The sequence below is a fragment of the Hydra vulgaris genome, chromosome 13, assembly GCF_038396675.1.
Source record: "Hydra vulgaris chromosome 13, alternate assembly HydraT2T_AEP".
Classification (NCBI taxonomy): domain Eukaryota; kingdom Metazoa; phylum Cnidaria; class Hydrozoa; order Anthoathecata; family Hydridae; genus Hydra; species Hydra vulgaris.
In genome coordinates this window covers 5,730,001-5,747,500 of record NC_088932.1, presented here as the reverse complement: position 1 = coordinate 5,747,500, position 17,500 = coordinate 5,730,001, and the positions used below count along the sequence as shown (strand labels likewise).

The following is a 17,500-nucleotide window of genomic DNA, read 5'->3' as shown; positions in this document are numbered from 1 at the left end:
TGATTGGATTAAAATAAGAAGCGCTTAGCATTTTATATTTTTATAATTCTTTTCATAAAAACATTAACTTGTCTAATATGCTTAAAATGAGTTTCTCCTCCACATTTTCATAACTATAATTTACAACTTGATTAAACTCTATAAGCTTTAACCTTTCTCATTTTTAATAATAGTTTCTCATTTTAAATAATAAATTGCAGTAAAAATGTAAATGTAAAAATAGTAAAAATGGTTTTAAATTATAAAATAAACAAATAAAACTTTTTTAAAATGTAATAACATAATCTCACCAAAAAACTTGATTTAATAAGTAAGAAAAGAAGAAAGAAAAAATTATTATTTTTTGAAAGAAAATTTTTGAAAGACCTTGCTATGCTTGTGTTATGAATGAATTAATGACCTTGCTATGCTATAACTCTGCATTTTATGTTTTTATAAACTTTAATTACTAAAATTTGTTCACAAAAGTTTATATAGTACGTATAACTTACGTAATATGAGTCGACCAGAGACTTCTTGTAGAAGCCACAACAAAAATTTGTCTACATACAGATCTTTACACAGTAAAAATAACAATGTGAATTCTGGACAATAGTCAATTTTTGAAGCATTTGTTGTTAACCAAACTACAAAACAAGACACAGAACAAGTTCAAGAAGAGGTAGATCAGCAGTTGATTCCTGAAATAAGAACAAACGAAAGCGAAATTAGCATCGAGCATGAATCAAATGAAAGCGTTATCTCTAATATCAATGAACATTTACTAGATGGACATATGTACATGATGTGTCACCAATCTCAACAAAAGTGGGAAACAATATTTCCATTGGCTATTTATTCTGCAAAAGATCAAGGTTGGTTATGTAGTATTTGTAAAGAATACGGGGATATTGGAGAAGTGTGGAGAACTAAAGCCGCGAAGCTTTTTGAACATCCACAAAGGACATTTACTGCACATCAAAATTCAAAGAGACACCAGGATGCTGCTGAAAAATGTCAACAGGTCAAAAAAATACTTTCAACCAAAGGAACTGTATACAATCAGATGGTTGATAGCAGCTTGCTATACAGAATTGCGGGTAAACAGCGCAACCGTAATGTCATGAAAAAGTTTTTTAAAACTGTTTACTTTGTAATTAAAAAGAACTGGGCAGTCTGGGAAAACTTTAGTGATATCGTTAAATTTATTCGAGATCTTGGTGATAAGGAGATAGATTCACACTTTAAAATTGCTAGCAAACGAGTGTTGATCAGTTCATCAAAATAATAAGTGATAAATTAGAAAAAAGGTTTGCACAAAAATTATTTTGGCCCATGACTTTAGTGTTTTTGCTGATGAGATAAGCGAAGTGACGGATAGGGCTGTCTTTTCTGTTTTCATCAGATATGTCGATTCTGATTCTCATACTATTGAAAAAATATTTCTTGGTTTAATCCAAGTTATTGTAAGAAAGGATGCGCAAACCTTATGTGAATAAGTACAATTAGTTTTAAAATCTAAATCGATAGATATCCAGCAACTGCACTTCCATGGCTTTGATGGAACTAACATAATGAGTGGGGTGCGTAATGATTTACAAGCTAAGTTAAAAAAAATTTCTCCCCACTCAATGTACATTAACTGTCGTTGTCATTGTTTAGCTCTTGCTAAACAAGGACAATGATGATGCGGAGCTTGACGGTCTAACATATCAATTACTTGTTCTTGATAATATACTTTTTTTGCTTTTACTGGCTGATGTTTTTGTACCAATAAATAAATTTGCAAAGATTTTATAATAGCAAAACCTAGTCTACTCAAAGATAAACTTAAAATTAGACTTTTTAAAAAATGAGCTTAGTGATATAGCCAACAGTAAAAGTCCATTATTTAACACTCATTCAAATTTCTCTATATATCTAAAGAGCATCAAGGACTAGCACATCGATTAAGAAAAAATAATTTGTTTAACACGATGTCAACACCAGAAACAATTGATGAGTTTTTTAAAGAAAATAGTAGTTTTTAATATAAGAAAATAGTAGTTTTAAAAATAGTGTTTTTAAAGAAAATAGTAGTTTTTAAAGAAAAAAGTGCCATTTTTGATGAGATTAAAAGAGGAAATTGATGCAGTAATGCGAATTAATGACGATGTATTTTTAGCATTTGATGCATTTAACGCAACTGGTGAAAATTAAGATTCCACCAAGTTTTAAGCTAACATTAGTAAACTTTCACAATTTTATGGCCATGCAAAATCTGCTGTTATTGACGGGGGAAAAATTGCACCACCATTGTTTAATCCTATTCAAGATAATGAAGATGATATCCATCATTTTCTCTCTGATTATTGAGAAATCTTATTTAACCTTGAAATAAAAAGGAACCTAAAAATTCAAGCTTTAGTAAAAGAAGGCAAGTTAAAGAGTAGTAACATCGATATATATAAGCACGAACACCCGACAACAAGCGATGCTATTTATACTGTTTTCCGTACCGAGTATGCATGTGAGCTTTACTATGATATAATGAAGTTATTTAAATTGTCACTACTCATACCTCCTAGCATGGCAAACATCGAAAGAGGGTTCTCTTTGCTAAAGTTAATACATTCTAAACAAAGAAATCAGCTTGGTATAATAGCACTTGGTCGCCTTATGCAAATTTCTTTGGTTAGCCCACGAAATTTAATAAACCAAACTTATGAAGAGCTAACTAACATTTATCGAGACTCAGGTGAGAGACGCATTGATTTATAAAATGTCTATCCTTTCTAATATGCCTTAAATAAATCTTTATTTAAAAAAAATATATTTATATATAAATTTATTGTTTATTAAATGTTGTAGTTATAAAGCTTCTCTCGCAAGAGAAGCAGTAAGGAAATAAATTTGATCTCATTCTTTGTATTAGTTAGGCAATAAAAGGTATAAAGGAAAATAAGCGGTGAATCAATGTTGATGTTAAAGCCATTAATATAATATTACTGATTATTTTGGTTACTTTGGTAAATATTATTTGTACTATTTAGAAAAACAAGCGACATACACATCATCAACTAGTGTTGATCAGTTCGTCAAAATTATAAGTGATAAATTAGTATATTTCTACTATTTAGAAAAACTAAAGTTGATTTTAAGATTCTATGTTTTTAATTGCTGGAAGAAAAAAAAAAGCTCCTCAAAACGCAGACAGACCGGTAAGCCCAAAAAACTTCTGGATACGTCACAGCCATGTTCATGCATGATCTCCTTTCCTGTTGTTAGTCCAAATAGAAATCGGTATTATCTTGTTTCATTCTGTCTGACAAAAATATTGATTTTTTTATTTCATCAATGGCATCTGGTGCACAAATGTCAAAAAGAGAATCCAGTTTAATAAAGTTTGCTCTCCTGTTATCAGGGTCATTTATTTTTCCTTTAATTTTCATCAAACTCTGATATACAAAAGTTTTAAAAGTTTCATGATATCAATCATGTAAATTGTCATGCTTTAGCTTTTGTAGGTGCCTTATTTCAAAAAATAACAACAGCATCAACTGCATCATAGGCAAGATCCTGATTCTTCACTTATTTTGACATTTTCTGGATCATACCTTGGAAATAAGACAAATTTCATAATTTTCCTACAATCGGGCAGTTTGGCTCCATTAGTTGATGTTAAAGTATATGACCAATTTACAAGAAATCTGTTGGCTTTCTTGTCACAGGTCTGCCTGGAGTTGCTTTATGTGAGCTAGAGGTACTTGTACTACATTTAAGGTTACTACTATAGTTGCTTATAGTCTTATCCTAAAGAACTTTCTTTTGATTTATCAGACGCTTTAACTTCAGTACTTAGTTGTGAATGTGACCGCTCACATTTCTTACTTTATCAAGTCAACATTCTTTCAATATAATTAATGTTAAAATTTAATTCTTTCAAAAAACAGTGCCAAAACTTGAGCAGTGCAACTGAAAGCAAATGAAAACTTTTTTTGAGTTTTTCTTTGCCTATTGTAATTTTAAAAAAGTTAAAAAAAAAAATTAATTAAGTTATACTCAAAAAATGGGGTGCATGTTCAGAGGCTTTGAGGAACCTCAGGCTCACTTATCAAAAATCTTTAAAAATTATATTTAGATATAATGTATAACAGGAAAAACCTCAATTTGGGTGACTCAGGAGTAAAATAATATTTTCTGAACAACACTAATATACATTACTGTGAATAAGTTACTATGTAATTTTTTTAAAGCATACTTAAGTTTAATAATATATAAGAAAAGTTGAAAGAATATACTATTTTGAAAAAATAAACAAAATTGATGAGGAAACATGAGGGATTTGTTTGTTTATTTATTAAAAGGATGTGTCATAACAACTACATCCAAAACAGGATATTCAAAGAGTGCTGTTACAGAAATTAGAGAAACTGGCTCCCTTGAAGATAGAAAGAAAAGTGGTAGACCTCCTAAGCTAACAAAAGATGACAATAAATATTTAAAAACCCTATCTTTAAGAAATACAAAAAAAGCATCAACCGAGCTGGCAAAAAGACATTAACACAGCAACTGGGGAAAATGTCAGCTCTTTTTTTAATCGATGGCACCTACTTAAATTGGGATTAAAAGGGTGTGTTGCAGTTCGAAAAACATTATTACGGTATGGCAATAAAGAAAAACGACTTAAATATGCAAAACAAAACAAAGATTGGGCGCAGTAAATGTTTAATTGGGTTCTGTACACCGATGAGTCCAAATTCGAAATTTTTGGAACGAAAGGATGCCAATATGTTTTAAACACAGAGGAGGCTCTTTACAAGTTTGCGGCTGTTTATCTTTATCTGGAGTAGGTGATTTGATCAAAATAGGGGGGCGACTCACCGGGGAACGTTATGTGGATATCCTAAGGCACCATGCTGTATCATGCGGAATGAGACTAATAGGTCATAATTTTATTCTGCAGCAGGACAATGACCCAAAACATTGTTCCAGAGTGGCAATAAAGTATTTAAATGAAATGGCAGAGGAAGGAGTACTGGAATTGATGACCTGGCCTCCCCAAAGCCCAGTTTTGAATATAGTTGAGCATATTTGGGATTACCTGGACAGAAAGAAGGTTGAACATGCTCCCCGAAATGCTAAAGAATGTTTTGAAGTACTTCAAAGAGAATGGCACAACATACCCCAGGATTTTATAACTAATTTGTATGAATTTATTCCCCTAATATTGGCTGGGATTGAGGCAAAAGGAGGACATGGTAAATATTAAGAGTTTTTATTGAAGTTTAACATTAAAAAGTTTTTAATTGTTACATATTTTGTGTGAAATACATGTGTTTTAATAAGATTATAATTTAGAACTTAAAACTTAAATATTAGAGAAGAGTTCTCCAGGATTTTTTGAAAAAATGTAATAGGTCTAAAACTTATTCACAGTACTATATATGTATATGTGTATATATATATATATATATATATATATATATATATATATATATATATATATATATATATATATATATATATATATATATTATTCACAGTGCTATATATGTATGTATGTATGTGTGTATATATATATATATATATATATATATATATATATATATATATATATATATATATATATATATATATATATATGTAGTTTTGTTGTATTCTGTTAGATATAATACTGATCTTTGTCGATCTAAAAGTGATTGATATTTATATAATAGATCAAATATATTAAAATATTTTAATGAAAATAATACAACTTTTTATAGGACTTTAAGTTTCATGCCATTTGGCAATCATTCAGCTATGTATTCAAAATCAGTAAAATAAAAACCATTATAAAAATACAAATTTGCATTGCAACAAGATCAAATATTTTTTAATTTTTATTGTATTTTTATTTTTATCTATACATATTTAAATTTATTTTTTTATTATAAAAATATGTTTTTTATATTTATTTTTGTTATTTTTATTTATAATATTTCATTTTTATTTTCATCTATTTACAAAAACGATTAATTACAGTAATATAACCATATTTAATCCTTGCCGTAACCCTAACCCTAGGCTGACCTTGATGCTGACCCAAACCAAACCAAACCCTGTAGCAGCACTCCCTTGCGAGTCAGGCTATTTGATAGTTGATGTATGTACTTTTTGTTCTCTATAAAAGTTGCTTATGGAGACATTTTTTTTAAATAAAAAACGATGCTTACAACAAGTGCTCACATGAATATGCTATAGTATATATATATATATATATATATATATATATATATATATATATATATATATATATATATATATATATATATATATATATATATATATATATATATTTAATTGATAAAAAAACATCATGTTCTGTTATATATTATTTTTATTATTTAATATTGATATTTCGGCTTTTATCACACTAGTCCAAAATGGCTCAAAACTTGAACTTGAGTTTCCGAAGAAACCCTTCGGGGGGATTAAAGTACACATGTTCCCATTTCAAAAAATGCAAAAATTGAAATCAGACTATTTCGTCCGAAAAAGAAAGTTGATTTTGAGTTTTTAACATTTTATGAAGAAATGCCAGTTGACATAATTATTAAAAAAAATAATTTTGTCTCATTCTAAACTGGAAATACCATCCAAATGTTTCTATATGTAGCATATTTGTGTGCTGGAACATTCCGTTATTATGTGTATGGGTTTAGGAAAATCCTTAGTTTAAAAAAAGCGTACTAAGTGGTAGTTGTAGAAATTTTGTTTGAATATAACAAAAGCATAATATTTATAATATTGAGTCTTTTTTATCACAATTAAGTTAAAATAATAAACACTAAACAATTTTTATTCACATTTATTCTTCCAAATAAATAAAAATCACATTGATTATTTCTTTTTACATTCAACAAATGTTTGCTGTTAAATTCGACCACTGATGCTTCCAATTTCATTCCATATTCTAGGTAATGAGAGAGCCTTTTAAATCTAGTCCAATGAACAATGAAGCTGTGATGAATAGACTTAGTTGCTTGTTGGCTGTATTGCCCTAAAGACTCTGAGCAACTAAGTCTTGAATGTAATAAAAAAGTGAATGAACCTTTGAAGTGACACTGACGATTATAAGTTGAAGATAGGAGCTTTTAAAGCTGTTGATTTTATCAATAAAGCTTTTATCCAGGCATTGCCAAAGCAAGCTGTCACAACAGAATCAAATTTCCTGAATATGTCAATGATGGGAAATGTTTCAAAAGCGCAATTTTTCTCAGCAAGCTGTTGCAATACATCAATGTTTTTCAAAAGTTTGTGACACTTATTCCCAGCAAATTGACCTACATGAAAAGGCTGACAATTGATGTGAAGAGCTGATGGCCACTATCAGCCTTTGACCAGCGGTCCTTCAGTGCTTTGCAGAGGTGATTAACAACACCCAGGAGTAGATAAAGTTCCATTGGAGGAATGATGTCTAAGACAAGCATTCCATCTTCCCCAGAGATAAGGGGATCATGAATGAAATTTTTTAACTGCTTTGCTTTTTTTAGATCCTTACCAGCATTTTCAAAGGCTTTGAAACACTTCCATAGTGTTCCAATAGTGCGAAGATTGCCTTTGAAAGACAGATACTTGGAGTCTATATCACACCATGTGCATGGATGGGTACTAGCATGTGACTGCAATCCAAGCTGAGAAGTCAATGACTTTCTTTTAGGTGGACAGAGTGGTTGAGATAATAGATCCTCCTGGGTTCCAAGGGTGATTTTAAGAAAACCGCCACCTCCATCTTTCAAGTTTTTTAAGTTTTAAGCCAAGTTTTACTATATGATCAGTAAAAACTTGTCTTCTCTTCAAAATTTCATCTGCAAATGCAGAAAGTTCTTTGCAGTGGACCACTGTTTGATGACTGATTTTATTCAGATCATGATGAACATCAATTGTTGTTTGGGTGAAGTGATCAGAAAGCTGCTTACCAAGTTGAAAGAATTTCTCACGAAAGTTGGTCTCAACTATTTTGGATTTTGACACTTGATTGAGAGTTGTAGCAAGTTTTTTAATTCCTGTATTTGACAATCCTGTGTTAGATTGCACATGCACTAAATCTTGGGCAGTCAACTCAAATTCTTTTTTGAAGAGTTCTTTTTGACATGCAGGGCCTAAAAACGTAGTAGAAGTGAGAAAAATGAAATAGTCCATTCTATGTAGAATTTTCTTTTACTTTTCATCAATTTGGTACAAAGGTAAGTATTATTGTATTCTTTTAAACAAAGGCTTGTCCATGGGAAATTGATAAAAAATCATAATATTAGTTTTTTGTTTAAATTCATAGGTGAAATTACAAATATATCTGTATTATAAAAAGTAAAATAAATCTTCCAAAACAATACCTTGTGTTATAGGCAATCTTCCACCCCCAGATCTTCTTATTTTGATGGTTCCATGGAGAGATGCATCTTTTGAAAGAATTACAGATGATGCAATCTGCTCTCTAACCTTCAAATATTTCTTAGACTCGCTCAATCAAGAAGGAGGTTAAAACTCTTTCAGACTTTCTCATACAAAGAAAAGAAACAATTTTTCTGTAATCATCACGTGATTCAGCTGAGGCATTTTTAATGAAATAACTTGATTTAACACAATTCATATACCAAAGCAACTAAGGGTCAATGCCTTTTCCTGAAAAAAGAGAAAAAAACATTTTGCCAGATTGCCACCCGTATTATGACATTGTGCAAACTACAAATTTAGCATTTTTAGCTTAATTCAAAAAGCATTATTTCTGTCCTGTTATAATTACTTATACTTTGAACTTACAAATGTTTAGAAATATACATTGAAAATTTAGGATCTTTGAATATTAACATTCTTATTCTAGATTTTTTAGGAATGAGTGAAAATCTTAATAAAAAGAAAGATTGTTATAAACTTTTAAACACAATAACATAAAAGTTAATTTCCAAACACTCAAATATGCTACATATAGAAACATTTGGATGGTATTTCCAGTTTAGAATGAGTCAAAATTATATTTTCCAATAATTATGTCAACCGGCATTTCTTCATAAAATGTTAAAAATTCAAAATCAATTTTCTTTCTCTGACAAAATAGTTTGATTTCAATTTTTGCATTTTTTGAAATGGAAGCATGTGTACTTTAATCCCCACAAAGGGTTTCTTCAGAAACTCAAGTTCAAGTTTTGAGCCATTTCGGACTAGTGTGATGTATCGATAGCACTTTTTTGGCTGATACCAATGCTGATGGATGGGAAAAGGTCGATACTGATGAATTAACTAATTATTAAAATTTTGAAAATATAAAACCATACAACTTTAAATTGTATAATCTTTTCTCATGGAATCAGTACAGGTAAACAAATACTTGGACTCAAATCAGAGCCAAACCATTATTTTGCAAGATATTAGAAAAACTCAATTAAAAGAAAACTTTCAAAAAATAAATACAATTTTCGAGGAACACTTTTTATTTCAATTTTCAAAAGAAAATGGTACTATCATAAGCAGTTTACTTGGAATTCTTTATTAATTTATTAGTAATTTAGATATCTAAACAACAATCATATGTTTTTCAGATATCTAAACTATTTTTAGATAATTAAGTTGTTTTTATAATTCTTATATTTTGTGATGTTCGATCCCCACCATGTCCCTGGTAGTACCACACTCAACTTGTTTCTCGGCGCAGCGGCCTTGTTTGTCAAGGTTTGTGTTTCAGAGTTATAAAGTTGAGAAAGAGTTGTAACCATATCTAAAGTAGCCTCATCAATTGCAGTGGCCTTGGGGAGGTGAATTAAAATAAAATAAAAAAAACAAATAAAAATATAGAAATATAGTAGGCTATACTTGAACACATATAGATAACAATGCTTAAATAGGTTACTTTTAAGTAACCTATTTAAGCATTGTTATATATATATATATATATATATATATATATATATATATATATATATATATATATATATATATATATATATATATATATATATATATATATATATATATAAATTACTAAAAACACTTATCTAGTTTTATTCTTCAAAAACTTGTTTCTCCATCAGTAGGTTTATCAGGAAGAATGTCTAAACATCAAAAAATTCAAATTATAGAAAAAATATTTCACAGAAAGTTGGGTATTTTTATAATTAATTATGTAATAACTGTAGTTATTTTGCAACCAGAGCATCAACTACATTAGCAAGTTAAAAAATTAATCATGAAAAAAGTTTTTTAGAATTAAGATAATTTTAGTCTGGTCATTTGATTTTATGATTTTTTAAAAGGTGAAAACTTATTTTCATGTCTGTATTTAGAAATTAATTCATATTTTTTATTTAGTAAATTTTCTTGTTCCAAATGAGTAATAATTTCTAATTATTCATTTTTTGGAAATGTTATTATAAGCAGCCACAGTTATTTAAAATAGACCAGTTTAATTTAGAATTAATATTTTTTTCTTTTAGTTGCTAATTATATTTTGTCAGCAACTTTTTGTCTCTTTTGAGTATTTTTATGTTTAAAAAATTGTTTGTGGTTGGCATAACGTTTTTTTTCATTCACCCCTGGTTAAGCCAATATATTGTTTATCAGGGTTGTGTTGGGAAGAAACAATGCATTTGTAAATAATATTTTTTGAAAAGCATTTGCCCTATGAATGGGGCAGACAATTACAATTTTCAGTCTTTTTTTTTTTTTTTTTTTTTAAGAAACTCATTGTTATTAATTAATGCAAAATTATGGCCTTTTATATTTCTTTCAATATTTTTTGTACAGCTATAGCTTAACTTTCTGTTAAAGTGTTTCTGTTAAAAATTTTGTGCAGTTTATTAGAGGGAGGGAAATATTTGTCTACTAATTTAAAGAAATGCTTTTCCATTATTTGTTGAAACATTTTAGCTGTAGAGAGGGTTGAACCAAATTATATTTTTATTTTTATTTCTCTTTTTTTCAATTTTTGTTTCAAATTTATCTCGATATTTTTAAATCCGCTTTTTTTAAGAGCAGCTTCATACTCATGTTTGGAAAAGTTAAAAATATTTTCATTAGAAAAGTTTTGATTTAGTCTATTGTTAATTGAAGTAGGAATTTGTTTTAAGATTTGAGAGGAATGGTTTGAATTTATATTAATATAGAATAATTCATCATTAGGTTTTTTATAAGGCCTATAAAATTTTTCCAAGAGGTTAAATGTGACATCAAGAAAGTTCACAATTTTTAAACTGATGTTTATTTCAATTTGGAAGCCAATATTTTTTGAAAATTTTTATATTTTTTCCGATTTTGTTGAGGTTTTTGTTTGCTTTTTTTTTGTTGTTTTTTTTTAATTATTAAACCATCATCGCAATACTAGCCTAATTAATTAAAATGAATTATTTTAGCTAGGGAATTTAAAATATATAAGCCTACACAATCACAAATTTCTGCTCCATAGTAACTTCCAATGTTTAAAGCAGTTGTGTATGGTTTTTTTTTCTTCCATGTCTCATTAATAAAATAAAGTTTTTATGCAATGTTTAATTAGACAAATAGTGTTGTCTGTGACTTCAGTGTGGATTTTTCCACACTGGTTGAATTTGTCAAATATTATTTATAAATGTATAGTGTTACCTAATTTTCCAGAAAACATACATACATAAAGAAAATATCTTTATATTATCATGTATAATATTGTATACTTAAAAGAGTGCTCAATAGATAAACTAGAGCTATATAGTATATATGTTACCGCCAGTACCAGGAATTAGCTAAATGTTTATAATATAATTTAATATTGCAACTCTGAGTTTCATGTGTTACCACAATCATCAGTCAAGTAGTAAAAGTTTAATTTTGCTACGATTTGTTTAGTGGATGTTACGATTTGTTTAGTGGATGTTTATATTTGTATTTTGGGTTGTTACGGGATGGAAATTGATTAGTAGTTAGGTTAATAATATTATTAATTTGTTTTTAGTTGGCTGATAGTTGTGAAATAGTTACATGTTTAATGTTGTTTAAAATATTTTTTATGTGATAATGTGTATTATTTGTGTATTAAAAAATAATAAAATAAGAATTAAAATTGATATAAAAATATATATAATATTATGAAATATATTACAAATCTGTGTATGTGAGTAATTTATTAGGTAGCCTAGAGATATATGGAGTAGATTAATATAGTTATTTTTAGTTGTTAGTCAGGTTTGTAGCGAGCTTTGTAATTTATTAATAAGAATTTATTTTCATGGCAGCACTTTGATATAATTTCGGTTCTTTTATTTAACAGTTCTTTGGGTTTTGGATATGATATAATAGTAAATTTCTCATACAGACTTTTTTTTCACATGTATTTTTCCATTGGTTTACTTTTAGGCTATTTCTTAAGTATGTGTTAGTAATGTCTAAGATTTTTTTGCTTATTATTCCGATTTCGCTTTTTGCCGGGTTAATGAAATAGCAATCAGGTTTTGATTTAAAGTTTTCTTTATGGTCTTTTAAGGTGATAAATACTGGAGATTTTGCTAGGTATTCTATTCGGCTACTTAAATTTAGTTTTAAAGCTATTTGGTTGGGCTTTACCGTGATGATGGCTTGTTGATAATAAGTAATTCTAATGGCCAAGAAATGGAGCGAATGCGAAAAAATATAATCCAAAAGTTTAAAGATGTTGGATTTCAAATAGACATAAAAACAAATCTTAAATCAGTTAACTTCCTTGATGTCACTTTCATTTCAGTCCAAAACACCCATAAGCCTTTCAAAATACCCAACGATAATCTTATGTAAATATATATCTTCTAATCACCCACCACAAATTATTAAACGCTTACCTACTTCAATATCAAACAGACTATCACAAAGTTCCTCCAGCGAAGTTATATTTAATCAATCTAAAAATGAACAAGCATTAAAAAATAGCGGATACAAAAACTACTCCCTTAAATATCAGATCAAACAAAAAACACCCCTGAAAAATGGTAAACGCAATATCATATGGTTTCAAACCCCCATTTAATAAAAATGTCTCCACAAATGTTGCAAAAATGTTCTTGTATTTACTAGAAAAAAACTTCCCTAAGACACACAAACTTCGCAAAATCTTAAACAGAAACACTGTAAAGGTAAGCTACAGTTGCACTGAAAATATAGAAAAAATTATAAAAAACCACAACAAAAAAAATAATCTTCCCAAGAATTGAAAATAATGATCCAAAATGCAATTGTCGAAACAAAGCAGAATGCCCCCTGAATGGTAAGTGCAAATCCACAAATATTATATATAAATGCATCATCGCAACAAAAAACCAACCCAACAAAGTTTATATTGGATTAATGGAAGGTGAGTGGAAAACCAGATATAACAACCACAAAACATCATTCAATAATATTAAATACAAAAAGTCTACCGCCCTATCAAACTACATCTGGGATTTAAAAAACAATTTTAATGAAACCCTTATGCTAACATGGTCTATTCTCAAGTCTGTACCCTCCTACTCAAACATTATCACATAAAAATATTTTAAACAGTATTAAACATATAACTATTTCACAACTATCAGCCAGCTAAAAACAAATTAATAATATTATTAACCTAACTACTAATCAATTTCCGTTACGTAACGATCCAAAATACAAGTATAAACCGTAATGTTCACTAAACAAATCATAGCAAAATTAAACTTTTACTACTTGCTTGATGATTGCGGTAAAACATGAAACTCAGAGTTGCAATATTAAATTATATTATAAACATTAGCATTTAGCTAATTCCTGGTACTGCGGTAACATATACACTATATATATATACTATATACTATATATATATATATATATATATATATATATATATATATATATATATATATATATATATATATATATATACACATACATACACACACACACACACACACACACACACACACACACACACACACACACACACACACACACACAAACAAATAATTTTAAAATATATTCTCCAAAATAGAGTGCTCAATATTAAAGATACTTCAAATAGAGCAATATACATATATATTAACAAAGAAAAAACAACTTTTTCTATGGTACTTTAAGTTTCATGCCTATACGGCAATCATCAGCCATTGAATACAAATTCAAAAACAAAAAAAATCGCTAAAATTACAAAATACTGTGTAGTGGGATCTTAACGTCGCTAAGACATACTTGATGGCAACGAAAAAACAAAATATTAGCTAATCACCGGTGTCAAAAAAAGATAAGAGGAGTTACATCTACATATAAAAAGGCTGACCAAAATCTGAGAGGAGTTACATCTACATATAAAAAGGCTGACCAAAATCTGAGAGGAGTTACATCTACATATAAAAAGGCTGACCAAAATCTGAGAGGAGTTACATCTACATATAAAAAGGCTGACCAAAATCTGAAAGATCAAATAAATGTTGAAAGCAAACACCTTTTAATTAATCATGATGTTTTCAACAGAATTGAATTAAATGGCACCTCCAATTGTTTTATCACTCTAAAAGACCACAAGGATAATTTTTTAAACAACCCTACAGTTTGCCTATTAAATCCTGCAAAATACGAAGTAGGAAGAGTTTCTAAAGTTATTCTATCAAAAATAAATAGTGATCTTAGAAAAAAAGTTTGGATCAATCAATGGCCAAACTCACAGAACGTTATAGATTGGTTTCAAAGTATTAAAGAAAAACATTTATACAAATTCTTAATTTTCGATATAACTGATTTTTATCCTTCAATTAATGAAAATTTACTGAACAACGCTATAGCCTTTGCTGAAGAATACTTAATTATAAAACAAGATGAAAAAAAGTTAATATACCATGCCAGGAAATCATTATTATTTAACAACGGTGAAGCCTGGATTAAAAAAAGTGGAGGCTTATTTGATGTCACCAGCCTTTGATACCGCAGAAGTTTGTGAGTTAGTTGGAATATTTATCTTGTTTCAATTATCACAATCTTACGATAAAGATAAATTCGGATTGTATAGAGATGATAGTCTAGCAGTGTTTAAGAACCGGAGTGGCCAACAGATGGAAAAAATTAAAAGCACTTCATGAAAATTTTTAATAATAATGATCTTCTTATATCCATCAGCTGTAATTTTAAAATTGTTAATTATCTGGACTTAACGTTAAATCTTAATGACAGTTCTTTCCAACTTTACTGCAAGCCTGGTAATTCCATCAGTTATATAAATGCTGCCTCTAACCACCCTCCTAGTATACTAAAAAGTCTTCCTCAAACTATCGAACTAACGAAAATATTTTTAAACAATCTATTCCTACTTATCAAGATGCATTATTTAAATCAGGTTTTATCTGCAAATTCACCTACCATTTAAATAAAAAACAGATCCCATTCAAAAATCACAAGCGAAACATAATCTAGAACAACCCACCTTTCAGTACCAATGTTGCAACAAAAATAGGTCGTTTTTTGAACATGGTAGACCTGCACTTTCCGGTTGGTCACAAACTTCGTAAGGTATTTAATCGAAATACCATTAAAATAAGCTACTCATGTATGCCAAACATCAAGTCCATCATTAATTCGCACAATCACAGAATATTATATAGCCAAGGTAAAGATGAGGGAAAAACATGCAACTGTGTCAATAAATCCATCTGTCCCATGAACAATCAGTGCTTGTCGAAGAACATCGTTTATCAAGCGACCGTGTCGTCAAATGAACCTGACTACAAAGAAAAAGTATATTTTGGCTTATGTGAAACTCCATTTAAATTTCGGTATGCTAACCATCTAAAATCTTTTAACATTAATAAATATAAAAATGATACCGAATTGTCTAAAGAAATTTGGGACATAAAAGACAAAATGTTTACACCCTTAATTAAGTGGAAAATTGTAAAACGTTGCAATCCTTATAACACTTCGTCAAAAATTTGCGATCTTTGTTTATATACGAAAAATTACTTATTTTAAAATATATAGGTGATAACTTGTTGAATAAACGAAATGAGTTGATTTCAAAATGCAGACATGAGTTGATTTCAAAATGCAGACACAAGAATAAATTCCTCTTATCTTTTTTTGACTAATATTTTGTTTTTTCATTGCCATCAAGTATGTCTTAGCGACGTTAAGATCCCACTACACAGTATTTTGTAATTTTAGCGATTTTTTTTTTTTTGAATTTGTATTCAATGGCTGATGATTGCCATATAGGCATGAAACTTAAAGTACCATAGAAAAAATGTTGTTTTTTCTTCGTTAATATATATGTATATATATATATATATATATATATATATATATATATATATATATATATATATATATATATATATATATATATATATATATATATATATATATATAAACTATTTTGTTAGTTTTTTTATATTTTAATAAACCTTTTTAAATTTTTGATTCTAAATTTTTTTTTCATAATTTCTATTTTGTTTTATTAATTAATTATACATTTTTTTATAACTTTGTATTTATTTAGAATTTAATTATTAAACCAATTTTTAGTTTACATAAGTTTACATCAGTATTTCTTAACATTAGTTTCATTAATTTACATGCATTATATCTCATTTATGTTATATATTATTAATTGGATTACCATTTAATAAAATTTGTTTTGTTTTTCATTTTTGGAATTGGAATATATAGATAAATATTGTTTTGTTCTTTTTTAGCGCAAAAGGAGAATAATTTTCCTCCTCTTCCAAAGTTTTTCTGTGTGCAGCCATGTTTTTATCACGATATTTCACTCGAAATTCCTATAGAATCTCAAAAAACATGCAAAATATTGTTTTATCTTTGGCAATGTGAGTATTCATTTTTACAATCAAATTCAATTTTTTAATTTTTTTTTAAAGTTACTTAAAAAGTATTTAGTTTAATCAGTCTATTTCAAAAGTCTATTCCATTCATTTAAAAGTGTCATTTCAATCTGTCAAAAGTGTCATTCCTGTCAATTAAAAGTGTCATTTTAGTCAGTTAAATATGTTACTCCTATCATTTTTAAAGTATAATTCTAGTTAATTAAAGTCTTCTCAGTCAGTCAAAAGTGTCACTCCAGTTGAATGAAACCGTCATTGTGGATCAGTTTAGTTTTTAACCGCAGACCAAAAATATGACAGCAAATTAAAAAATTAAATATAATATTTAAAGTTAATAAATTTCAAAATAAATTTGAAAAGATAGTGACAATAGTATCTTCAATTGTTTTATATGCAAGTTTGTGTTTATGAAAGTATTGTTTGTGAAAGCAGTATTTGTGAAACTAGTGTTTGTGAAAGTACTGTTTGTTTAGTGGTGTTTGTGTAGTATTGTTTACGAAAGTAGTGTTTGTGAAAGTAGTGTTTCTAATTGTGTATTAAGTACTTTCTCCAAAAATAAAAGGACTTTTGTACACAGTCAATTTGTTTTTGCTGTGTATCACATTATATCAGATTTTAATGATTTAACAACTATTTAATCATTAAAATTAACTAACAAGCAGAAACTAATTAACTATTAAGTTTATATTATAAATGTTGTCTTTATGACTGCTTTTAAACTA

The 17,500-nt window shown here is 28.2% G+C and overlaps 1 protein-coding gene across 2 annotated transcripts in view; it reads left to right on the top strand.

Annotated features, from left to right (window-relative positions):
• The window catches only part of LOC100203821 (secretory carrier-associated membrane protein 2), an 87,672-nt gene that overhangs the window by 47,963 nt on the left and 22,209 nt on the right, over nucleotides 1-17,500 (top strand). For both annotated transcript variants that reach the window (XM_065816319.1, XM_065816321.1), the window contains exon 6: nucleotides 16,632-16,763. In XM_065816319.1, the coding sequence (XP_065672391.1) occupies nucleotides 16,632-16,763 (132 nt within the window). The remainder of the gene's footprint in view (nucleotides 1-16,631; nucleotides 16,764-17,500) is intronic.